The sequence below is a fragment of the Protomyctophum bolini genome (assembly GCF_963924005.1).
Source record: "Protomyctophum bolini genome assembly, chromosome: 12".
Classification (NCBI taxonomy): Eukaryota; Metazoa; Chordata; class Actinopteri; order Myctophiformes; family Myctophidae; genus Protomyctophum; species Protomyctophum bolini.
Genome location: NC_137873.1, coordinates 18,786,679 through 18,813,838, shown reverse-complemented (window position 1 = coordinate 18,813,838; position 27,160 = coordinate 18,786,679). Strand labels below are relative to the sequence as shown.

General features: G+C 40.9%; 3 protein-coding genes across 3 annotated transcripts in view; 2 read left to right on the top strand and 1 right to left on the bottom strand.

Moving 5' to 3' along the window:
- The first annotated feature begins 208 nt into the window (after positions 1-208).
- Positions 209-11,524, top strand: LOC308325990 (Y+L amino acid transporter 2). Its single transcript, XM_080778789.1, has 11 exons — positions 209-362; positions 1,248-1,443; positions 1,719-2,037; positions 4,874-4,999; positions 5,253-5,397; positions 6,407-6,530; positions 7,662-7,765; positions 8,068-8,164; positions 8,541-8,690; positions 9,523-9,706; positions 9,928-11,524. Exons 2-11 carry the CDS (start codon positions 1,249-1,251, stop codon positions 10,020-10,022), a joined length of 1,539 nt encoding a protein of 512 aa, XP_080634915.1. The 5' UTR covers positions 209-362; position 1,248; the 3' UTR covers positions 10,023-11,524.
- On the top strand, positions 10,226-22,839 carry LOC308326130 (uncharacterized protein; the record flags this gene model as incomplete). Its single annotated transcript, XM_080778937.1, has 5 exons — positions 10,226-10,310; positions 12,133-12,231; positions 12,448-12,558; positions 13,440-13,532; positions 20,474-22,839. The coding sequence occupies 5 exons, from the start codon at positions 10,226-10,228 to the stop codon at positions 21,448-21,450; spliced, it is 1,365 nt and encodes a 454-aa protein (XP_080635063.1). The 3' UTR covers positions 21,451-22,839.
- Positions 22,840-23,853: 1,014 nt separating this feature from the next.
- LOC308325012 (cystatin-like) overlaps positions 23,854-27,160 on the bottom strand; it is a 3,724-nt gene continuing 417 nt past the window's right edge. Inside the window, exons 2-4 of the mRNA XM_080777393.1 lie at positions 26,586-26,684; positions 26,123-26,248; positions 23,854-24,917 (exon numbers count right to left, since the gene is read on the bottom strand). Coding sequence (XP_080633519.1) covers positions 24,825-24,917; positions 26,123-26,248; positions 26,586-26,684 — 318 coding nt within the window. The 3' untranslated portion in view covers positions 23,854-24,824. The remainder of the gene's footprint in view (positions 24,918-26,122; positions 26,249-26,585; positions 26,685-27,160) is intronic.

The window sequence follows — 27,160 nt, the reverse complement described above, 5'->3', positions numbered from 1 at the left end:
TTCTTATAAAGCATTCTAGAACATGACATTGGGTCTGGGTCAGAGTTTAGGCTGGCACTTTGGCACTGCAGGGCCAGACGATGTTTATCCCATGTTATCCACACTCCCGGTGTGGGGGTGGCTGCTCTCTCAAAATAGTAGGAGGGGAATACGAGAGTGCAGTGAGTGTGGTCTTGGAAAAACACCCAGACACTGTTGAGGGATTGCAACATCCACCATCTCCACTCTGGGTCTCCTTCACTAGCCCCACACTGAGGAATAATAATACAGCTCACACTGTCCACCCTGAGTGGGACAAACCCCAATGCCCACAACGAAGTCTGCCGTTCTTTTCAGCTGTTGTTGAATAAATAAATCAAAAGGTACGTTTTTTTTATGTTTCATTAGCTTATTTCCGTGTTGAAGGAGGAGGTCCTTTGGAATGGACAGAAATAATGAGCATCTGAGTCACCTTTTGGGAGAAGAACAATTATACAATCTGGTGTTTGTCTGCCACCATCTGGCCTCAGGGGAGCCTTATTTGTTGCTTTGTTTGATAAACTTGAACAGAACACGTTACAGAACTGACATTAAATAGTAGTGACCCATGCTGAAATATGTTTTGAGTGTTGAGCTTGTATAGTAGTCTGTTTAACAAAACCTTGAACACTATCATTGGCTTTAGTGCTGCATATTGATTATTTTCTGAGATTGTTCTACCCATTTCTTTTAATCGAATAATCAATTAATTTAGCTGAAGAAGACAAAATAGAAATTCACCCCCCAACCTCCCAAATAGATGATAATAATAATAATCAAAATCAGATAAGATTATTTAGACTAAATGGCTTTAGTGGTATAAAGGAATGTAGTGTACTTAAGTATAATTTTGAGGTATATTTACTTAACTGGAATATTTCCAATTACTTTAATACTTTTACTACATACTACATCTCAGAGGCAATTATTGTACTTTTACTCAGTACAATTATTTGAAAACTTTAGTTAGGCCTACTATACAGTAGTTACTTGTTACTAGATTTAGATTATTATTACAAAACATACAATATATCCATATTCCACCCTGTATACATTTCTACCATTTGAATTTTTTTTGACACCAATACTTTTGTACTTTTCCTTTAAGTCACTTGAATTACGGACTTTTACACGTAACGGATTATTTCGAATACTTTTACACAAGTATAACATTTTAGTACTTTTGACACCACTGTTTGACTCGTAATGTTGTGTAAACATGTTGTCAGGATGGGCAGCATCAGACACAAGGTGCTGTCCATGACCCAGTCCACATGCCCCGGTTCATCACGGGTTCCGTCTGAGGATGACCTGAAGGCTCCCAGCAGTGGGAAGATGCAGATGAAGAGAGAGATCTCCCTCGTGAACGGCATCTGTCTCATCGTAGGCAACATGATTGGCTCTGGCATCTTCGTCTCGCCCAAGGTTATCGGAGTTTTGCATTTTTCATTTGTGTATATGATTTGTTGTTTAGTTTGTTTGTTTGCTATAGTTTAGTTTGTGGAAAGGGCGCCTTTTTTATTTCAGTTAACTATTTGTTTTCCTTTTCTTTCTTTTTTTTCTATTCTAGTTTTGGTTATTTGGTTACTTTCAGTTAGCTATAACAGCACTGGATCTCTCCGACAGGGCAGTTAACTCTAACAGCACTGGATCTCTCCGACAGGGCAGTTAACTCTAACAGTGCTGGATCTTTCCGACAGGGCGTGCTGATGCACAGCGCCTCCTACGGGCTGTCTCTGGTCGTCTGGGCGCTGGGCGGTGTCTTCTCCGTGTTCGGGGCGCTGTGCTATGCCGAGCTGGGCACCACCATCACCAAGTCGGGCGCGAGCTACGCCTACATACTGGAGTCGTTTGGCGGCTTCCTGGCCTTCATCCGCCTGTGGACGTCCATTCTGCTGGTCGAGCCGGCCAGCCAGGCCATCATCTCGCTCACCTTCGCCAACTACCTGGTGGAGTCCTTCTACCCCACCTGCCAGCCGCCGTACGACGCTGTGCGCCTCATCGCTGCCGCCTGCCTGTGTAAGTGGAATGGCCACAGGATTCGAACCTGGGTCTCCTGAGCAGGAACAAATATCTTAACCACTAGCCTAAAGGGCCCGGCCCCTGGGAGATGTCCTCAGGCAGAGGCTCTGAGTCACTCTGTTACATTCACCCCCATGCAGTTTGACCTCCCCCACTTGGAAACTCTTTCTGGGTCACGGCACCAATGTAACGGGGATTCAAACCCTAGCTGGTCTCCCGCGCGGGAATAGATCGATCTATTAACATGTACAACAAAATTAAAAGGTGAAGGGACACTAACATCTCATACACTAGCCTAAAGGGGACTTCCCCCTTGGGCTGGTTAGATATTAGGCTTTTATGGTCTTCAGTCTGAGGCTCGAAGCCACTCTGCTACACAAGGAACAATGGGAGACTGGCAACCGTCACCCGGCGATGATTGTAGCAATCCTAAATCTGATGGTTAAACCAGCGGTTCCCAACATTTTCTGGATTGTCGAGGCCCACTCGAAAGCGTTCGCAGCCGACCCATCTGTCCTCTGAACACGCCAACCCAATGGCCAATTATTTGGGGTCCCACTTACAATACCTAGGCTGGTAATCCAGCCTGATTGTGTGTCACAGGTTTGAGTCCCGATCCTGATGACCTGATGTCTTTCCCCACGTCTCTCTCCCTGTTTCTTGTCAACCTACTGTAACTATCAATAAAGGCAAACCCCCCCCAAAAAAATATATTATTATAAAAATATTTTGAAAATAGCAGATCTATAAGCTCACAATGCACAGCATCATGACGCATTGTGAGCTTGTAAATGAAATGCTTAGCCTAATATGTTTCGCAATAACAATAAAAAGCTATCTATCTAAATAAATGTAGTGGAGTAAAGGTACAATATTTGGATCCGAGATGTAATGGAGTAGAAGTAAAATTATTGTAAATTGTAAATACTCCAGTAAAGTAAAAGTACCTCAAAATGTACTTGAGTAAATGTACTTTCCACCGGTAGGAGATCTTGCACTTGCACTCTGCAGTGCAAACACAATCGTGCAGTAACTCCAGTCACCCTGTCTGGCATGCTATAATTAGACTAAATGCCATCAGTATTTTATAGCCTGCCTTTGTGATTTGGTATTTAGGTGAGAGAGAGGCAGCGTCATCAGTTTCTGTACCCAGACATAGAATGTGCCACATACTGTATGTAGACCAGGCCACAGCTGAGCAGTGGCCTACAGTACACAATGACCTGAAACCCAGTTCTATGTAAAGTACCAGTGTCATGCCAAAAGTAGCCGAAATAGCTCATCTACAGGCAGAGTTAAAGTGATATTTCACTTGGAAACATGTCATTTTATCGACTATTCAGGCCTTTGACAGTTTTCAAGCCAGGCTTTTGTGGGGTGTTCACAAAAGCCTAAAGTAGACGGGTAGACCAAAATAGGGAGGCCAGATTGAAAGTAGTGCCTCTTGCACAATCTTTGAATGCTACAGATAGTAGCCTAATTCTTTGAATGCTACAGATAGTAGCCTAATTCCAACCCATATAAATTGAGAGCAGGAAGCTGTCATGTGCTTTTCAAGTCGGAAGGGCATTCGACCAATCACAACACAGTGTTCAAATTCGGACCAGCAAATTCGGACCAGCCCAGTTAGGGCCCAGGTAGGGCTGGGCCTTAATTTTCGGGCCTGTTGAGAACTCTAGTTTTTGCCGGCTGCGCTAATGGCTTTGGGGCTTTCCCGTCTGGAGTTTGAATGGACAGGTTTCAGTCAAAAGGGAGAAATCGAAAGAAAGGATGGGTGGGGAGGATCAACATATGGAATGTCAGAACAAGCCAGCTCCATACTGTATATGGAGATCTAAGGGTTTGATGAGGTCAGATCAACATGGTGTCCTTGAGGTCAGATGTAGAGTTGCTGGCCAGCTCCATACTGTATATGCAGATCTATAGGTAATGATCCAGTCTTCTTCATGTAGGCTATGGCTATCCAGGGTTTGATGAGGTCAGTGTCGTGATCTTCATATATGGAGACGGCCATATCACAAGGCGTGACTGACTGACATGAAATGCAGATTTTCATAGTAAACTGCGACCTATTGTTACAACTACATGCTGCATGTCTACGCATGCGCATGCAGACGCACATTGAATGTTTAAATAAATCCCCATTTAGTAAGTAGCAGCTGCCACAGAGGTTAATGCAGATATTGTTAATGCGTCTACATCTACACATGCAACACAGCGTGCACTCACACAGGCATGATGCAACAGCATGCAACACATGCAACAGCAAATGAGACTAGCATGAACAAACATCATCATGTTACATGAACGCTGTGGTTGCTAGCATGTTTTCATTATCTCTCTCTCTGTCTCTTTCCCCTCCTGTTTCAACGGCAACTTTTATTGTGAAACTGTACAAATTGTTGTGTTCAAATTGATATATCCATAACCAAACCATACTGTAAAGTGGCTTTCTTTTCTTTTTTTCGTGTTTTGTTTTTCTTGTTTTTGCATGTCATGAAATCTTAGACTGGAGGATTATTATTATTTGTTCTACTCAATCACTCCATTTAACGACTTCATTGAATGAAAAATAGCTGCTATACTGATATTGTAGCTATTTTTGACAAATGTGTTAATCTTATCCTAAAATAGAGACAACAGGGTTAATAGTGTTCTCTTGCTTTATGTTACCAGGAACGCTGATCTTTGTGAACGATAGCATCTGTCGGGTGTCCAAAAGTGTTACTTTTCAGGATTCAAATTCAAAAGTAGCAGATCTGCAAGTTTGAAATGCATCGCTTTGTGCCACACTTAGCTGACGTGACGTTCTCTTACTGTACATGTTACGCAGGCACGCTGATCTTTGTGAACTGTGCCTATGTGAAATGGGGAACGTTGGTCCAGGACGTCTTCACTTTCGTCAAGCTCATGTCCCTCATCCTCATCATTGTTGTGGGACTCCTTAAGTTGTCAAGCGGTAAGGTGAAAACAGTGCTGGAATGAATGTAGTAAAGTTAATTACTCAAGTAGTAGGCTATTCTCAAAGTAGTGAAGTACAATATTAGCGACATAATTTTGTTACACTGGTGTCATTTCTTTCAGTACCTATTCCAAACTGTTGTTTGAAGAGTATGTGAATGAATACAGTGGAAGAGCAATATGAGTCTGTTGGAAGGAATAACGTACTGTAGCACACAGTTTTTAGAACATTTTGTCTGTTTTCTGTGCAGGAGAGCTCAACAACCTGGAGAGTCCATTTCAGGGCTCTACCACAAACCCCGGGGCCATCGCACTGGCCCTCTACTCAGCCCTGTTCTCCTACTCCGGATGGGACACACTCAACTTCGTCACAGAAGAGATTCAGAATCCTGAGAGGTACACACGTGTCACACACACACACACACACACACACACACACACACACACACACACACACACACACACACACACACACACACACACACACACACACACACACACACACACACACACACACACACACACACACACACACGAGTTAACAAGTTATCAGTAGAATACTCGCTTAGAATATGATAAAATAATAATAATCAATAGTTGGAGCCCTACTTAGCTCTAACAATCCATTGCATTCATGGAAATTACCCATTTAATCGTGGGGACTTCAACAATTCTCACAATGTGGGCCCGTTAAAAGTAATTCGATCTGCTTCACTTTACTGCACATCCTCTTTGATGGTAGGCCTACTTCCTGAAATGTATAATAGCATCCACAGCTTAAACCAATTAAATCAGGCCGGTTGAAGTTGTTATAATCAAGGAAATTGTATGATTTGTCCTTGTCCTTTGTCCAAGTTTCCTCAACGTCAAACTACAGTACTTCCCATTTCAAGGTCATCTGTTGTGTTCCTGGTTCCATATTCATCAGACTATTCTGCTATACAGCTTTATAGTCACTACTGAAAAATAAATCAATAAAATCTTGATTTAAAAGTTTGATACAAAATGACTGATGACCTTAAAATCATGACTCTGGGATTAATTAGTAAAAAGTCCAAAGTTTAATATTAAAGTTGCTGTGATTTCATTCGGTCAGGAGAGAGTACCCATTAATCAGCTTCAAATAGTTGTCTAGTTACAATTTTGTCATTTCTCATTTCTTTGGATCATCACTTCCAATTTCACTTGTTTATCCGGTTGAGAGTTGAATTTCCTGACTCGAGTCAGCGAGAGGTTTCATCCAAACTCTATATCCAACCTTTTCTCACATAGCTGTAATGTGATGGGCTGTTTTAATACCAGAACAAAAACATGTTTCTTCATTTATTGTTTCCTGTCTTCCAGCGCTCCCCAGCTATATAAATGTCTGATGACATTTTGACATGTCTTTTTGTCAACCTTATAGGAATCTTCCACTGGCTATTGCCATCTCCATGCCTATAGTGACCATCATCTACCTGCTGACCAACGTGGCATACTATGTAGTCCTGGACATGCCGTCTCTGCTGGCCAGTGACGCCGTGGCTGTGGTAAGATCCATGTAGTTCTTGAATGACCTACATGCTGTGGTAAGGTCACATAGTTCTACTTGTTGTAGGCTACACAAGCACCCGTAAGGCTACTCTCTCACTGTCTACTGGTCACTGTAGTTATTCTTGACCTACATGCTTGGCCAAATATAGGAGCGCTCTTCTCTTCTCAAGGCCCGGTCACCCCTCACAAGTTCTGTCCCGTTTGATGAGCTCATCCACATACACACATGAGACGGTATGAACATAAAAGGCTAAGTGGATCGTAAGAGACACTCACAACCACACGCTGTTCACACTGCTAAAAGCAGTACACAGTACTGTAAAGCTCCATGAATACTCCAATCAATGAATAGTTAAGTTATTTTAAAAGCAAGAACTCCACTACCCAAGTACAAGTTTGACTGAGCATTGTTCACTTGTAGTTGAGGTAATATTTGACTCAAGTACTGGGGTTGAGTACTTTAACCGCCACTGATCATCAGGCAGGCGATAGTGTCAATTACTGAACAAGCAGATATAAAGGACAGTTTTCACAGCCATCAGGCTGCTTCCACACCCATACCGACTGTGGCCACTAGATGGCCATGTCAGCTTGGTATATGGACTCACAGCCATATGTCTATTTAAATGTGGAATCCTGTTCTGTCTTCCAATGTGTCAAAACATATTATATTGTGTATATTTTAGCTGTGATCAGACCTATTATGAGAACAGTTACTGCTTTGCTCTTTTCAACATAGAAATGGAATCTGAAATTCCCAGAATAATTAGAGTAGGATTGATATCTGCTGCTATTTGATAGTCTTTTATTTGCAAGTCTCTCAAGACAGCCATGTTGGCATCATGAATGCATATACGCAGAGTAATTCTAACTGATGATTTTTAATAATCAACTAAACGTATTACTATGATTCTTCATAGAACAAAGGGCACAGTTACAGTTGCTGATCTACAAGCTCACAGCACCTTGCATTGTGATGTGCTATATGAGCTTTTAGATAATATGCTCCCCCAAAATTGATTATGTTCTTGTAGTATATTAAATCGACTTGTTCAAGTAGCTGATGCAGCCCTAGCACAGATCAATGCGTTATTAATAGACTGGTGTGCTCCTGCCTGACTCCTCAGACGTTTGGGAATGCCGTGCTGGGTCCATTCAAGTGGATCATTCCTGTATCAGTAGCTATGTCCTGCTATGGTGGACTCAATGCTTCCATCATCGCTGCCTCAAGGTAAACACACACACACACACACACACACACACACACACACACACACACACACACACACACACACACACACACACACACACACACACACACACACACACACACACACACATTACAATCACTGATGCTATCCTAGCAATGATCATATACAGTCACAATCATTCTACTGATCATGTGGAGCTAATTAATTCATGGAAGCTTGCATGAAATCCTTTCACACGCTCCTTGATACCTCGTGTAAACGTTTGATGTGACAACTGGTGATTATTGATTCTTCCTAATCCTTGATTGTTTGAACCACGCAGACTATTTTTCGTTGGAGCCAGAGAAGGCCATCTCCCAAACAGCCTGAGTTTAATCCATCTGGAGCGTTACACACCCATACCTGCTCTCCTGTTCAATGTAAGAACCATTCACACATCATTATTATCTTTGCTGTCGGGCAGAAATCTCCATCACCAATTAAAAACATCACACTATCACCAATTAAAAGCATAATTAGAACTTAAGCATACATATATTACATTAATTACATTAATATAGACGGTTAAACCTAAAGGGCTGTTCAAACGTGGAGGCTTAACGCCTGCATTCTCACTTGGACCAACCACTGTCACTGTGTAGCCAGTCAACATATCATACCGTAGTGTATTATTTGTGTTACACCAGGTACTGTAGATGAGTACTACATATCAACCTCATCACAGCATGATATACTGTATACGATAGATAGATAGATTGATTGATTGATTGATTGTGCATTTCTGTGCCGTTTCAGGGTCTGATGGGGCTGATCTTCCTGTGTGTGGAGGACGTGTTTCAGCTCATAAACTACTTCAGCTTCAGCTACTGGTTGTATGTGGGTCTGTCTGTGGCCGGCCTCATCTACCTCCGCTACACACAGCCTGACAGACACAGACCTGTCAAGGTAGCACACACACACACACACACACACACACACACACACACACACACACACACACACACACACACACACACACACACACACACACACACACACACACACACACACACACACACACACACACACACACACACACACACACACTCGTCTCACACACACGCACATGCTAGAGAAAATATTGGTCCGTCAATTCGTCAAATGCTGATTCATCATTTCACGATTATATGTTTTAGTATTAACTCCAAGCCCATACTATTGTAGCTCATTGCCCTGAAAGCCTGTCTTTGAGCTGATTAGCCTTAGTGAGGGTAAGGTTAAGGAAGGTTTATTTCCTTTTCTTAGGGGGATAAAGGGTCCTAAACCATCTGTGGAAAAATGCCCGGTCTGTCCCATGCCAGAGGGGGTTCATCATACTGTAACATGGAGTTGACTTGTGTGGTTTGAAAAGGTGAAATGCTGCTTTAAAGAGGAGTTTTGGACAGAGAAGAACAGGGTTCATGCCCCCTGGGGCTTGGGTGACAGGACAGATAAGGAAATTAATGCTTTTAGCTTTTCTGGCCTTTGCATTTCACAATAAACTGTGTTCTTACGGCTTCACCTTGAATGGAAATAATTTTGTCCTATAAATAACACACATGTTACGGTTGGTTGTCCATCGTGTCCGATGATGACAATCCATCTCTATTTCTTATGAGTCCACCTCATGTGGCTGTGTAGTCCAATCCGTCATCCACACTGTCTGCCACAGACAGAACCGGTAAAGGCACTGACTGGGGGTGTGTTGGTGGTACTTACCGCCACGGACTAAAGCAGTTTGATCTCCTCCTGTCCACAGATCTCCCTGTTCTTCCCGTTCGTGTACTGCGTGTGCAGTCTGTTCCTGGTCATTGTCCCTCTGTACGGGGACACCATCAACTCCCTCATCGGTATTGGCATCGCCCTGTCTGGGGTGCCCGTCTATTTCGTCACCATCTACCTGCCTGAGGACAGAAGGCCGAGGTTCATAGGCAGGTTGAACGGTAAGGTTTGAGTCGGGTTGAACATTACCAACAGCAGCAGCATTTCAAATAAGTTTAGGGATAAGGAGTAAGCCTGGTTAACCGCCTGGTTAAGATAGGGCCCTGAGTCTGTCCTATGATGTGATTTAATGTAATCGTCTCTCTCCTTCTCTCGAACATCCTACCCCTCCTCCCTCTCTCTGCCTCTCTCCCTCTCCCTTTCTCTCTCTGTCGTGTTCTAGCCTTCGCCACCAAATACACCCAGATAATCTGCTACAGCTGTCTGACTGAACTGGACGTGGAGCCAGAAAAACAAGCAGAAGGCAAAACCCAATGAGCTGCTGCTGGTCAACAACCCCCCAGCTTGAATCCCATCCACGTAAATGGTAAATGGTGCATTTATATAGCGCCTTGATCCAAGGGACCCATGGATGGATATAAACCGAGGAGCCCCATAACTCTGAGATCGTATAAATCGAAGCAAATGGTCCTGGCTGGACCACACTTTGTGAACCACTGACAAACACTGAGTGAGCGTACATGATGCAACTCATGGGACAGTGGATGGATGGAACAGTGAAGCGCTTCTTCCACTGGACGATCGGTAAAGATTTCTCCTGCGACGGTCAGTTAAAAAGAAACAAAAAGGCCTACCACCTCCACCGCCTTGCTCTTACTAGAGAAAACTTTTGTTTTTATCGCAGCACATATCGTAGAAGATCTCTAGGACAAAGGAACAAAAAAAGGAACAATAAAACGTTTTATATTTATGTGAGGAAATATGATGATTATTTTGTAACTGACATAATTTGATATAAAACACATTTGGGTTTCTGTCTTTGTACTTTTGTTTTTACATTTTGCAAATTACGCATAGTTATTATTGATCCCCTGATAATACTCTTGCTTTTGCACCTGTCCTTGTCCTGTACTAATGTTTTAATTTGTATTTGGGGATTATTTGCTCAGCACATTTTCAGCAGTGTTTACATTTTCACTATTAGGGACAGCTATAGTGCCCTAGTTTTCCACTGTTGTAGACCTCAGCTCTGCTGGAACATTTCGGAGCAAAATTGCCTTGCCTTGCTCAAGGGAAACCATACACTTCTCTACCATATTCTTCTCTATATAAGTTGTGTGTGAATCACCAAATGGGCCTCATGAACAAACCAAGTCATTTCTTCTTAAGTCCCACTTAGGGCACGGTCACAGAACACTTTTATTCTATTTATGAGGGCGGATTCTGCCAATACATTTAAATGGGAGTGGAAGCAGTTTTCTAACTTGGGGTTAACCAGGCTAGTGACTGCCCTTACGCAGTTTTCACGAAGATTCTGACATTCACCATTGTTTTCTTAGCTGCAATTTGTTCTTAACAGAATCAATGGACACTCAAGAGCACACTAGGTCTATTATTACAATAATACTTTATATAATTTACATTTGTTTTCATTAGAGTAGAATAGCACAAAAAATTTAAAATCCTTCCAGACAATGGTGTGTTGAAGCCTGATCCCCATGCATACAGTATAGGTCACATCATGTGGCATCGCCACCATCATACCGATAAAGTAAACATCAGGCTTTAGACTCTAAAGCATGAGGATTAGATGATTGAAAAGTATCTGTTTGTTCTCCTGTTCGCTCTATATTTTCTGCAATAGAATCATCTAATCACCAGAGTCTTACCTTTTTGTTGAGGTTATGCACTGAGAACACACTCACCATGTCAATGTCTCCATTTTTACATCTGTTTAAGTACTGTACACACTTTTGTGGTCTTGTGGTCTTCCTTCATTATTTTATCATTAATAAACGTTATTAATATTTTTATATGAATCATATTGCACGTCTTTTTATTTGCCATGGCTTTGTAGTTTGTAACTTCACATAATCTAAAAAGATATAGTTTTATACCGGGTATAAAATGAAAATCGTTCATTTATGCTACTCAGTATTTGATGTTTGGTCTAGTGTGTAGCTATGCTTTTCTCAATCTTAACATTTTTTTAACAGTACTCTTTCATTCTTCTTTTGTATTTTACAATTTCCCCAGTTTGTTCTATTTTTAACAGTACTCCTATTTAGGCAAATACACTCTTCTGTTGTACTTTGAAACTCTGCTATAATGTAGGCTACTTTTGGCCTCAGTTCTATTTGGGAAAATAAACTCTTATAGTGTACCTTTGACCTCGTTGTTGTGTTGTGTTGCGTTAAATGGGTTAAATATATCACTTACCAAAAACAGCATTTAAAGGTAAAAACTAAACTAAACTAAAAAACACCCTAAGGCAGGTGGTCCAAGGGCCCAGTTGTTCCTAGTGCCCAGATGGTTTTGGTGCCCAGTTGTCCAAGTGCTTACATATCTCTATAGTGCCCATGTTGTCCAAGTGCCCACATATCTCTAGTGCCCAGGCTGTAAGTGCCCAGTGCCCACCCCTCCAAAGGTGCCAGTTGTCCTATTGCCCACATGTCCAAGTGGTGCCCACTGCCCAGTCACCCAGAAAATATTGTGCCCAACTGTCCATCTATTTGTAAACCTTTAGGTATTTTATTTTGTTTAAGAAATAAGAAATTGCTTTGGAATTCATGTTACATTATTAATTCAGTGGGAGTTATTTTCCCTTTATTTTGTGTCCGATTCCTTACCTGACTCCCACCTGTTTATGTTCTAAACTAAACGAGCGTTAAAAGCATGGATTAAAGGGGCTTCTGTAGGAACTCAAAATAGTGTGTGTGAGACGTGTTTCAACCCGGGCGAGAGAGAGGCACGGCCCACGGGCGACGACTGACTGTGTCCGTTCCTCTCTCGTCCGGGTTGATACACATGAATCGAGCGATGGAAGCAACACACGGACACAACGACTTGACGTGTAAGTGTATACAACAGAGGAGAAGTTATGATGCCAATTTTAAGATGATGGTTATCAACGCGGCTGAGTCATCAAACAACTGCCAAGCGGCCATAAAGTACGATGTCACAGAATGTCACGTTCGAAAATGGCGAGCACAAAAAGAACGTCTCAAACATGCAAACAGTCAGAGAAAGGCTTTCCGCGGCCCTCAGAGCGGCTAAAGTTTAAACCTTCCAAGAGATTGATAGGAGGGTGTGTGAATTCGTCACAGTACACAAGAAAGGTGATCAATCGATCTTTAGTGAAGTCTACTGGTAACGAGAAGAGCAGGATTACAATGTTGAATGTTTAACTCACTGATAGCTTGATTGTTACTGGTAAGAAATACCAAGCTAAACTGTTATCTAGAAAACTCCAGTTTATTTTCATTTTGATAGGAACATTAAAATGTTTTAACAGGATGTTAAAAATAACAATGTTATTTCTGTATGCCCTTTTTTTTTAAATAAAACTATTTTCTTTATAAAGAACCAGAAATTGGGGGAGTCTTGAGAGAGAGTGTTTACCTGAAAAAAGAAAACATTTATAGGCTATATTTTTTCCTCCAGCACAAAATGATTAGAATTAGAAAACGACTGATTTGAAACTGAGCTGAGCCGTGGGAATTAATTTCCATCGGACAGATTTACGTCCTGCAAATACCAGCCATCCTGCAAATACCCTGTTCCAACCTAGCTCTGGTCCATGGTCCATTATTATTCATAATTGAAGTGCTCATGTGAAAAGGCTACTTGACCAGTTGATAAGTGATTAACAAAAGGTTGTTGAAGTTGAGCATGAGAGGAGTTTGTTTTTAATTAATCCAATACTCATCTGGGATTTTTATTGTTTCATTCCAGACTCTGTGTGTGGAGTCCAGACAGCAGGTGCAGATACATCCTCCAGACCCGTTTCAGTGAAACAGAAGGAACCTGAAGACCAGCCAGACCTCTGTAAGTCTCTCTTTTTCAGCTTCAGGTGTACATTATCCAATACAACAGTTGTGCTAGCTGCACTATTGGCAGTGAAATTATTGTATAATAATAATTATTATATAATTGTGCTTCAACAGAGTGCAAATGTGATATAATGTTAATATAGTGTATGTCATTGTGTAATTAAGTGAACGTTTCGTGAAGATTCTTGTAAACCATGTTTTTTCTGTTCTATGGACCCTAGAGGACACAAAAAAAACGGTTTACATTTTTTTTTCGCGCCCTAACAATATTTTATCACCATGGCAATACATGGCAATGTGTAGCAATATTCCGTGTCTGTCTGTATTTCTGTCGACATCATTTCTCCAAATCTGCCTGGCCGATTTACACCAAATGTGGTCCAGGAGTGTATGATGTGCTCTGGAAGACCCCATAAAAATTTCACCACGATCGGCCCATAGGTGGCGCTACAGCACCAAATTCAAAACAAAAATTCATGATTATTCACAAACTACTTGTCCAATATCAATGACATTGGCTAGGTTGTTGTACCATGGGCTGAAGCACAAGACCAGAAAGTTTGACCACAATCCACCAATAGGTGGCGCTACAACAACAGATTCAATATGCAATTTCACAAGGTGCATAAGCTACCTGACCAATTTTCCACAAAAACCTTGAATAATCAGTAACGGACAGTTTTATTTAAAATCAAAGGGTTTATTTACGAACGTGACAGCTCAACTGTACAAAGAATCACTGTAGGTATCATCGTCATCACTCTCAGCATCATCTTTTGTATGATTATCACATGAACCCTCAGCAGCCTCACATTTGCAGAGCTCTGTGCATGGAAGGTTATTACTGTTGCAAGAACAGCGGCCGCTACACTTGCTGGCAACACATGCACACTTGACGAGTTCAACAACGGCCTCTGGTGCAGGTGGAACCTTTGAGACTACAGGGACACACCTTCCATCATCTTGTTGCTTCCATCCTAAAGAAAGTGGATCTAAAACCTGTGGCTCAGCAACGATGTCTTGTGCCCATACATTGGCTTGCCAATGTGCTCGCAGAATGTGTTCGACGATGGACCCTTGCGTTGGACATATCTTTTCAACACCCTGATTGCCCTTGAGCTGTTTAAATATGTGCCACCAAAGTACTTCAGCTGATTCATACCCAGGTTTGAAAAGCTGACACACAAACTTTTCACACCCGGCTAACACCTCCAAGGATGGATGAGGGCCAACACCAAGTTCAGCAAGTGCATGGAGAACATCATCACCAGTCTTCATGAACGATTTGAAGCAGGAAGATTGACCTTTTCCTCGGATGTGACCAGTGGTATTGCAACCAGTGAGCGTGAGGAATCCTGGCAATGCGGCTGCTCGTTTGGGGCCAATGGCCGTGTAGATTGGTCTGAGTTTTATCGTCCGCAAAACATCAGTGTCACATGAGTATATATGTGGCGTTTTACATAAACGACTCACTGCTGCGGCATACATAACCAGTAACGTATCCGCCTCTTCTTGTGTACTTGTGATGTTCACCATTTTTGTGTTTGTGGACATGACACCCTTGTGTGTGTGTGTTGTGATTGGTAGCTTGCAAAGATCAACAGCTTTTTGTGCAAGGTAGAGGACGAGGTTGGCCTTGGTTTCCTTGCTTCCGAGGAAAGCCTTGAAGTCTTTGACTGGTGTGTTATCCTCTATTTTACAGAGATGTCTTGTTCTGTCCTTCATGGAGTTTGTCACTGTATAGTTGTCAAATAGCAAGTATAGATCTGTGTAGTCTTGCGCCTTTATGTCAACACTCCGAGTGAAACATTCTGCAAGAGTTACGAGGGAGCAGAGCACTGAACTTTTGTGAATGAGAGGGTCAGAGGGGAAAAGAACATGTGGGACAAAATGACGAAGCTGAAGTATCTGACCTGGAAAGATGGATGCAAAACTATCAAGCTTAAGGCATCATCTGAAATAGTCAGCTTGAAAGCAACAAACTCCTTGTTTGTTCGCTTGCTTCTCGTTGCCAAGTCCTCAAGAGAACTGGACCTGCAGAACATTGTGGGAACACACGAATTTGCTGATCACAATGCCAGCTTAATGAAGTCTGATGGTTCTCTGTTGCAGACTACAGCCAAGTCTGCCCTCATCCATGAATTGGAAGGAGTGGTTTCAGAGATGGAATCTAATGAAGAATCCATAGACATGCAGAGTAGCCCATCTGCAGAAGTGTTGACCAGTATCTTGATTGACGGCATGGCTGTCGTGCAGGAGATGGTTGTTCGGAAAGGTGAAATAGTAAAACGAGCAGCCGCATTGCCAGGATTCCACACACTCACTGGTTGCGATACCACTGGTCACATCCGAGGAAAAGGTAAATCTTCCTGCTTCAAATCGTTCATGAAGACTGGTGATGATGTTCTCCATGCACTTGCTGAACTTGGTGTTGGCCCTCATCCATCCTTGGAGGTGTTAGCCGGGTGTGAAAAGTTTGTGTGTCAGCTTTTCAAACCTGGGTATGAATCAGCTGAAGTACTTTGGTGGCACATATTTAAACAGCTCAAGGGCAATCAGGGTGTTGAAAAGATATGTCCAACGCAAGGGTCCATCGTCGAACACATTCTGCGAGCACATTGGCAAGCCAATGTATGGGCACAAGACATCGTTGCTGAGCCACAGGTTTTAGATGCACTTTCTTTAGGATGGAAGCAACAAGATGATGGAAGGTGTCCCTGTAGTCTCAAAGGTTCCACCTGCACCAGAGGCCGTTGTTGAACTCGTCAAGTGTGCATGTGTTGCCAGCAAGTGTAGCGGCCGCTGTTCTTGCAACAGTAATAACCTTCCATGCACAGTGCTCTGCAAATGTGAGGCTGCTGAGGGTTCATGTGATAATCATACAAAAGATGATGCTGAGAGTGATGACGATGATACCTACAGTGATTCTTTGTACAGTTGAGCATGTCACATTCGTAAATAAACCCTTTGATTTTAAATAAAACTGTCCGTTACTGATTATTCAAGGTTTTTGTGGAAAATTGGTCAGGTAGCTTATGCACCTTGTGAAATTGCATATTGAATCTGTTGTTGTAGCGCCACCTATTGGTGGATTGTGGTCAAACTTTCTGGGCTTGTGCTTCAGCCCATGGTACAACAACCTAGCCAATGTCATTGAAATTGGACAAGTAGTTTGTGAATAATCATGAAATTTCGTTTTGAATTTGGTGCTGTAGCGCCACCTATGGGCCGATCGTGGTGAAATTTATATGGGGTCTTCCAGAGCACATCATACACTCCTGGACCACATTTGGTGTAAATCGGCCTGGCAGATTTGGAGAAATGATGTCGACAGAAATACAGACAGACACGGAATATTGCTACACATTGCCATGTATTGCCATGGTGATAAAATATTGTTAGGGCGCGAAAAAAAAATGTAAACCGTTTTTTTTGTGTCCTCTAGGGTCCATAGAACAGAAAAAACATGGTTTACAAGAATCTTCACGAAACGTTCACTTAACTGGATTCTGCTACATAACTACATACACTAATAGTAGTAATATAAAATAAATAATAGAACCACATTCAAGAAAATCTGAATGCTGCTTCTTCTAAAAGTTACAGTAAATAGTCCTTGCATCCAGCAAGGATGAATCTTACTGATTTTGGTACCCAAAGAACACACGTTCCTCTAGCTATCGCCACCTTTTTTTTTACTGCTTCATTGTTTGGTCATAGACCCCTTGTATTTTTGTATTTCAGATGATTTAACAAATTGATCATCATGTCTTGTGGCACACACACACCACCATAATAAATCAGTACTTCTTGTGTTCCCCATCTGAATTTTATTTTGTATTATGTTTTACTGACTGCGCCCGTGCTCCCCATCTCATCACTTCACGAGTGTTTTCTTCTACATAATGAAACAGAACCACCTCCAGCCATTAAAGCCAGAAATACCTGGATAGATTTTGTTAATGGCATTTTTTTTAGGAGGTGATAAGTCTAGAAATGGTTCTGTGAGTCTGATTTATGTGAGATTACGCAGATATTTGACAAGCTTTTTATAAGCTTCTTGATTTAAGGTTTAACCACTTGAACCCTAGCATCCTTATCCTGGGTGGATTTACTCCATTCCAACCCTTGATGCTGAGAGCAGGGAGCAGGCATTTTTATAGTCTTTGGTATGACCCGGCCACAAGATTGAACCCGGATCTCCCAATCTCAGGGCGATTGCTAGTTACTCAGTTGAATCTGAACAAACAAAGAGGATGGCAGAATGGTACGTTATTAATTAATAATAATTTTATCAACATAACGTTTCCTAAAACATTTCAGGTGAGAAATAGCCAATGCAGTAACATACACTTGATTTCGGCACTGTCTTGCAGAGTGCAACGCAGTGAGTTTAGATAATATACTTTAAATCATAATAACAATCAACCCATTCATGATTGCAATAAACCGATTCATGGCTCCTATGACCACGTCATGCACACGTCAGGCATGAGTTATGAATTATTTTGGAGGTGACATACATACTGCATACATCTAGTTGTAATGGCTTGGACTACAACCTAACTTACTCCCAGCTCACATAAGAATTGATTGATGGAATACTTTATCAGTCAAAAAATGTAAAGGTACAGTAAACCATTTAAGTGTAAAAAATGTTTTAATGATTCAAAATATGTTTGTTCTATCACCATAATTCATTTGTTGGGTAATACAACAAAAATATATTGTTGCGAGATGTCAACAAGGAATAACCAGTACGAGGGATATCAAATTCTCTTCTTTACTTGTATGGTAATAATTATTACAATCTTTTTAGTGTCCATATCAAAGCCAGCGAGCGTCACCATGAATGAACCAAACCGGAAAACGAAATCTCCCTCCACAGTCATGTATCTGCCCCCAAATACATGTAATTCTGTTAGCAAGAAAGTGTACATAAGGAAATAAGGAATAAGAGAGAATCACTTATGCTGTAACAATAACTATAAGCTAAATATTAAGAACAATATGAGGCATAGAAACCATCATAGCACCAACAATATTAATTCAGGTCACTTTTTAAAATGTGTATTTTGCTAGAATCTTGCTAAAACCAGAACGAAAATAAAAGCCTGGGTACCGAGGCTAGCTAAAACCTCAAAGACTGGTTTTTGACGGGCACTAGCCCCTCCTATACACAGGTTTAATGTTTGTCTTAAGTTTGTTTAGTAAATGCATTGGGAAAATTTACGTCATAATGTGTCGTTTACGTCATATTGTCTCTTTATTTTTATTAATGGCGTATAATGTTTGTGTTACACCGTTTGTTTTACATCACATTACATCACCTAATCAACATGAGTTAGACTTTAATATATTAGCGCCCCTGGCCCTCACTTCACACAGGTGTGATTTTTAGTTTCAACAACAACCTGTACTTATTGCCATTTACTATGAAAATGCCAATTTCGGCCTGGGCCATGGCTCATTGGTCCAGGGCCCAGGCACCTTGGCTGGTAATCCAGTCTGGCAGTGTGCCGCGGGTTCGACTCCCGATCCCGACGACCTTTACTGCATGTCTTCCCCCCATCTCTCATTTCCTGTCAGCCTACTGTCTGTCCCTCCATAAACTATATAAAACTAGAACTGCACTCTGTCGAGTGCATACTTGCTTGTTGCACACTAATAATAATAATAATAATCTTTATTTGTCTTCACAATCTGTTCAACAGTTCAACACCCACATAAAAAAAAACACAGAGCACATAACACCAAGACAGTACAAAAAATAAATAAAACATGAGGTCCCCACAAGCTGTGTACAGAACCATCCTATCGGCGGGGCAGTTTGTTTAATGCCGCGATGGCTGAGGGGACAAAACTCCTACTAAAACGGACCTTTTTCCATGGCAAGGTTCTGTATCTTTGTCCAGATGGCATGAGGTTAAAGAAACGATACAGAGGATGGTCAGTGTCATTTGATATCGAGAGTGCTAGTCGTGTGATGGCGTTATTGTTCATATCAGAAAGTGTGGGTGTAGGAAGTCCGATGATTTTGGAAGCAATACGGGTGATACTGAAAAGTTTGTTCCTGTTAGGCATGGACAGTATGGTGTAGAAACATGCAGAACAGTACAACAGAACAGGTTGAATAATGCTTTTGTACAATAATAGCAGAAGATGAGGAGCAACAGATAATGATCTTAGTTTACGGATTACATGGAGTCTTTGCTGAAAGCGTGACTGGATAGATGTAATGTGTTGATCAAACCTGAGTCTATTGTCCAGTGTGAGTCCAAGATATGTGAAGCTGTCGACCTGTTCTATTGTTTTACCATTAATGAGGAGTGGGTTAAGTCCAGTGTGGGTTGTTGTTTCAATGACCAGTTCTTTTATTTTGACCACATTCAACTCTAGGTAGTTGTCAGTGCACCACTGTGTGAAATGAGAAATGGTATTCTGATAGACCGTAATAGAGTTATTGTCATGGAGCAGTCCGAGAATGGCAGTGTCATCAGAGTATTTGAAGTATGTGATGTTAGTGGGTGAGGGGCTAATACAGTCAATGTGCCCTCATCAAACGCTGTACACTCAAGCGAATGTCCCCGCTACCACACTTAGATCTCCATATAGGGCGCTGACCTGTTCTGATATTGTTGATCTGACCTCCTCAAACCCTGTACACAAGACATGCTCCTTATATGGCCTGTACAGAATTAATTCCATGTTGATCTAATCCCCCATGCCAAAGCGCCATCGCGCGCCCAGCAGTCTGCCGTCAACAAGGCGGATGCGTGCACTCGCCCTTCTCACTCTTAGGCGTCCTACTGGTTTAGTAAATGTTTTGTTAGTCTTAGTAAGTAAAAGCTTTGTACATGGAACACGGAAGATAGAAATGTAGATTTACGTTTTAGGAATCCAGTGTTGTCTAACATGTTATTTTTCTGCTCCTAGCCATCCGGTACATGGTTGAGCGTAAAGAGGAGGTTTCTCCTGAACAGGAGAGGAGCCTCAGTCCCCTCCAGGTGGAACCAGAGCCTCCACACATTAAAAAGGAACAGGAGGAGCTACTTGAAAGACCAGAGGAGCCTGGTGGGTCAGCATTGAAGTTACTATCAGTGGAAAGTGAAGTTGATGAAGTCATCTCTTCACACTGCTCTGAAGTTGAAGTTGAACTTGAATCTGACACTGAAGTCATTGAAGACAATAATGATCTGGGGGAGACAAGTGGAGGTGTCCACCCTGGAGAAAAGCCTTTCCACTGTAAACATTGTGACAAGAGTTTCACTCGGTCAGCTTACCTGAAAGTACACCAGCGTGTCCACACTGGAGACAGACCTTTCCAGTGTAAACATTGTGACAAGAGTTTCATTTGGTCATCTCACCTGAAGTATCACCAGCATGTCCACACTGGAGAAAGACCTTTCCACTGTGAACACTGTGGCAAGAGTTTTATTACATCAGGTCAGTTAAAGAAACACCAGTGTATCAACACTGGAGAAAGACCTTTCCACTGTGAACACTGTGGCAAGAGTTTCAATGAATCAGGTAAGCTGGAGACACACCAGCGTATCCACACTGGAGAAAGACCTTTCCCGTGTAAACATTGTGACAAGAGTTTTATTACGTCAGGCAGGCTAAAGAGACACCAGCGTGTTCACACTGGAGAAAAGCCTTTCCAGTGTAAACATTGTGACAAGAGTTTCAGTCTGTCACATCACCTAAAGACACACCAGCGTGTCCACACTGGAGAAAAACCTTTTCACTGTAAACATTGTGACAAGAGTTTCAGTCAAACAGGTGACTTTAAGAGGCACCAGCAACTCCACACTGGAGAAAGACCTTTCCAGTGTAAACATTGTGACAAGAGTTTTATTATCTCAGTCAGGCTAAAGAGACACCAGCATGTCCACAGAGAAAAACCTTTCTGACCCACTGACAAGAGTGTCAGTGGGTCTGCCCCTGTCTTGCGTCAGGGGCACTTTATCCGTAATTTGGGGATTTAGCATTGCGTAAGAGGCGTGCCCCCGTAACAATTGGCTATCTTGTGCCACAGCCTAAATCCTTAAAACACCTCTGTTACCAGTTACATTATGCATAGTTGTGGTTTAATTATTCCAATCACCGTGCCACATGCCATTGCCTTTAAAAGATCCATATCTATTATGCATTATGCCCAGTGATATCTTGCCTTACACTATGGCCCATGGAAGAGCAACGTGTGCTGTCTTGTGTATGCCTCTCTACGAAACGGTATCAAGCGAAAAGGAAAGTTCGGGAAATCAGATTAATTAAACAGACTTGCAACACCTGTTGCTTCCTTGCCATCTAGCCTTTAATTGCCTTTGAATAAAACCACATTTGGTTGACACAAGTATCATCTACGTGTTACTGATTCTGGGGAATTTTAGATTATTGTAGATTATATATTTGCTGCGCAATGGGGTGATGAAACTTAAAGAGCAAATCGCACACAATGCGCCATGGCACAAATCAAATAACTTCTTTGACTAGACAATTAAACACAATTACTGTAAATGGGCACAAGGAATTGACACTCACAGAGATGTAAGTGAACACAACCAAAACAATTCAGTCTTTTTTCAGCCTTTAATTTGTCTCATGCTTGCACTTCATTGCTATTGTTTTAATATTTTTATTGGTTTTTAAAAATGTGCACGTACAGTGCATACAAAGACATACTTTACCAAACTGACAGGCAGACAAAACAAATAAACAAAAAAAAACATTAGGACAGGGGGGGTTCCTCCAGTTCATCTACGCCATCATCCACACCATACCATAGGAAGCAAAAGAAAAAGAAAAACAAGCAAAAAGAAAAACAAACCAAGACAGCCACAGTATTGCACATGCCTCGAGCCCATTCACATGTAGACATAGTTTTTTTTTGTTTTTTGTTTTTTCTATCCTAGGTCAGTCCAATCCATGGGGCATTGGGCCTTTAGAAGGATCCGAGAAATGTCAGCAGGAAAATAGTCTAATAATGCAACTTCATTGCTATTATATCTACAGTCCAATATGTTGTCTTTTGTTCAAATGGCAGTGTAGCCAAATCTAACCAGGTGTAAAATGATAATAAAAAAATGAAATAAAATGAAAATGTAATTTGACATTCTTTCACATCTTGAGAATGAGACAAGGAACAAGCAGTTAAAGGACCACTTCACCACTTCTATCTTCATATAATTGGTCCTCATGATACATTTATTTTCTGTCTCATAGGAGCTTTGGGCAGTTCAGAAACTCGTCCACCAGTGACATCATCGCTCGGAAATCCAAGCAAATAGAAAATACAGGCTTTCTATGCGCGTGACATCATCGTACCTGGAAGTTATGCGGGAACGCCCACTGAGTGGCAAAAAACTACTTTCTGGCCTTGACAGCCCATACAGTACATCCAAAACAGAAAAGTCCTGTCTGATTGCATTTAACAATGTTAACTAGGGATGCACCGAAAGGGAAATTCTTGGCCGAATACCGAATATAGGAAACAGTTGGCCGAATACCGAATATCCGAATATGATTAATATTATACATCTTTTTTCCTACCATTGCTGTCATGGCCTTTTTGTCATGGCATTTTTAGCCATTTTCTGCCGAACATTTTCTGCGGCTGAATATTCGGGGCATCACTAGTTAAAATAGTATGTTCATACAGAGTAAGTACAGAATAAATTATCTCTCAATCACCGGGTAATGACTGTGACACAGTCCTGTAGCTGAAAGGTCAGAAGGTCAGTCCTTGCAACCACAATGTTTCCAGCCAGACAGGTCTAGTCCAGAATGCCACTTACGCACTATATACTTTGTTGTACAACAAATAGCAAAGATTGTTGACCTACAAGCTTGTAGATGTTTGGAAAAGTCGAAAGATTTAGAAAGCTTTTGCCTATAATGCCATGTTGAAAGTGGTTATCACTTAACATACCTACACCCTCACAGTATTATTGGTATGAAGTGTAACTGAATATCGCTGTTTTAGTATCCCCACTTAACCCATTAACCTGAGTTTGATTCTACAAATGTTATGTTATGGTTATGGCAAAACTTAACTTAAATAATAATCACTATTATGGATCCATAAAACATTTATTCAGCTCTTTTGAATGCATTAATTGCATACACTATTCGGTGATATATTTTCTGCCTATTTGGGACGAAACCGAATAGGCCGAAAATGCATTTTTAGCCATTTTCTGCCGAATACTTTCTGCGGCCGAATATTCAGTGCATCACTAATGTTAACTCACCAACATTGCAGCTGAACGAAAAGCTTGAATTATCCTCTTTCTATCTGCAAAGTTTTTGTTTCATGAAAATTCACCATATAAACGTTATGAGCTACTTTCTGTCAAGAAATGCCCTGCATTTGATTATATTTCTAAGTGTCAGAGTTTGGAAGTGCTTGTTTTCAATAACACAACATTTTGCTGCCTCCTGCATTATGTGACATTTAGAAACAGGTGATACGCAGGGCGGTTGAGTGATTTCCAATGAGCGCTTCCAAAGAAAGATGAACTGGAGCAACACCATGCTGCTCAATGTTTTGCCACTCAGTCTAGATGAGGGGGGCGTGTCCTGATGGGAAAATCATGCATGTCCTTTCTAGTCCTGAAAAGTTGCAATGCGAAAATGGAAGCCATCGTTAATCATAAAAATCTAAATATTTGTGTAAAAAAGAAAAGAAAATCTTGTTTAAAAAGTGATTTGCCTAACAATGATGTCACTGGTGGACGGGTTTCTGATCTGCCCATAGCCCTCCTATGAGACACAGACTGAGTAGAAAAACATGTTGGTATTTTATAATGAACAATAGTGTGGACCAATTTTATGAAGACTAGACCAGTGCCCGGCTGTAGAGCACAGAGTCGGAGATCCATGCCCCACCCGGCTATGCAATACCCGTTGTACCCATGTCAGAGCACATGTCCAGAGCCCGGGCAGAGGCCTTTTGTGGCGATTTTGGACAACCCTGGGTCCGACAAGGTGAAGGTGGTCCCCAGCCAAATGTGTTAATATAGCATCAAAATCCACGTCAACCTATATACATCGGTTATTTGAAGATAGCCAGTGCAAGCTCATAACACACTGCGATACAATGTGTTGTGAGCTTGCAGATTTGCTATTTGTTTACTTTCTTTGTTGAAATATTTTAAATATTTCTGAAACATTTTAACAACACAAATCCCATAGGGATCCCATGCAGGCTCAACATATTTTCTGATGGGGTTCCGCAGCCAAATCCATAATTTGGCCGTCCTTCACGTGAAAATGTTTGAGAACCTTATAGGTTCACTTGCTCGTGGTTATCGCAGGATAGGCTTGTCAGCCAATGACTTGTTGTTTGGCTCCACACTCCAAATCGGCACTTGTAAATCTGGGGGTACAAAACAATAAATTCAAACTCACATTGGGCATTTATGTATTAAAATAATGTCATATTTTAACAATAAATCTATGTCCAAGAAGTACTGTATTGAGAGGGACAAAACAAGCTCACAGGCCAAATTTGGCTAAACGTAAAACAAGCTGCTTTGTGATGTAAATGTAATATTGACATACGAAATAATACCAACATGCAGCACACCTTCAACATAATAATTTAAATAATGTATTATGCATTAGCTTGAAGATGTGCCACATGTTTGGATGAGTTAACTGTATGAGCCTCACTTTATATTGAATGTAACTTTATATCTCAATTACTCTATTTACTGTAGATAGATTAATATCTCTGCTGTTGGGCAGAAACCAAAGTATTATCTTTTCAGTAGGGAAATACTGCCTCGTCAAATTTGGTATAGTGATTTATACATTGTCAGATACTTGAATGTATCATTTTATTATTATTATTACTTTGCGCGAATACAGTGCAATTTGAGTTAAGATGTTTTTAACCATTATGTGGATTTTGTTCTGTCTGACTTTGACATTGTAATCAATGATGGAAAAAACGTTTTACTGGTTTGAGGATCGAATGGAGGTTTAGTCAGAAGCACTTTGTAATACTTTTCATTAGTTAAATATTTTAAAACACACACACACACACACACACACACACACACACACACACACACACACACACACACACACACACACACACAGATGTGGGGTGTTCAATAGCAAGTAAAATATTATAAGATATTTTTAATAATGCTTCTCAGCAATACATGAAAATGTTTCTGCCAATTCTGCTTCTGTTCAATCGCCCCAAATGCATGATCCTTACGAAGGGAAATAAGCAGGCTTTCCAGTGGTTTAAAAGTTATTGCCAACATCAGACAAAAAAAGAAGAAAAAAACCTATCTACATATTATTATGATTTATTTATTTTTGTAAACGAATGTTATTTTATATTATTATTTTATTTTATTATTTATATTTGTAAACTAATGTTAAATATAACTAATATTTTTGTAAACTTAATCATACGGCGTCACACAAAAGCTTCAAAAGTAACAGATCTACAAGCTTGTCGATCTCCTACTTTTGATATTTTTGAATTTGGATCCTGACAAGTAACCACTTAGGACATAGGCCTATATGAGGTTTCCACCGACAGACGATAGATGGGGCTATTACCTGAACCAGTTGCAGGTCATCAGGTACCACACAGTCTGTGCTGTTAATGCGGAGCGCTGTAGTGCCATCGATACACGTGTTCATTCCCATTTCCACAGCAAATATGTAGTTCCAGCCAGACACTTCCTGAAAGGGAGAAGAGTAAGCTATAGCTATGGCTTCAAACTGTCAAATAGCAATCATTGCTGGCAATGTTTGGACTTCCAATAGTGCAAGATAAATATTAACAAACAATTCAAGATAAAGATTAAAGTATATATAATATATATATATATATTGGGTCAATTTTTTTTCTCCAGATAACAATTTATTATACACCCATTATCACAACTTCACAAGCAACTTGGCCCAGTTGAAAATATATTTCTTATTATTTTAACAGAATATCATATTAAATATGACTTGCTGTTAAGTCGGAATACAGGAGAATATGAATAAATGCATAATTCCAAAAGATCCAAACCTTTGTTTGAACCTCAGCCCCGAGCACACTGTAGACTTGGCGGAGGAAGGTGTGATTGAATCTATGGTTGTACTTGTCCACGGCAAACTGCAAGGCCTCCTGGGCAGTGGAAGAAGTAGTACTCAGATCTTTACTTATTGTTGCTGTCGGGTAGAAACCTCTTATCTCGGCCATATTAAAACATTTTGTGTTCTTTTTTCATGAATTAACGCCCTACTTGATCATACTACAGCGTCACACAAAAGTGTCAGATCCACAAGCTTGGAACGTGGTGCCATGTGACGAGCTTTTTGTATTTTTGAATTTGAATCTAGAACAGTTTTGGACATAATGAGGTTTCCACCCGAACAAAGACGTTATGTAAAAGTAGCAATAACACAATATAAAATTTATGTAAATAAGTAAAGGGCCTGAATTCATAATATTATACTTGAGTAAAAGTACAAAAGTATTGGCATCAAACAATAACAAAGTAAAAGTAGGCTCAGATGAGTACAAAATAAGTACAAAATAACAAACAATATTTGCCTCTAAAATGTAGTAAAGGATACATTTATTTCAATAGCACTTTTCAC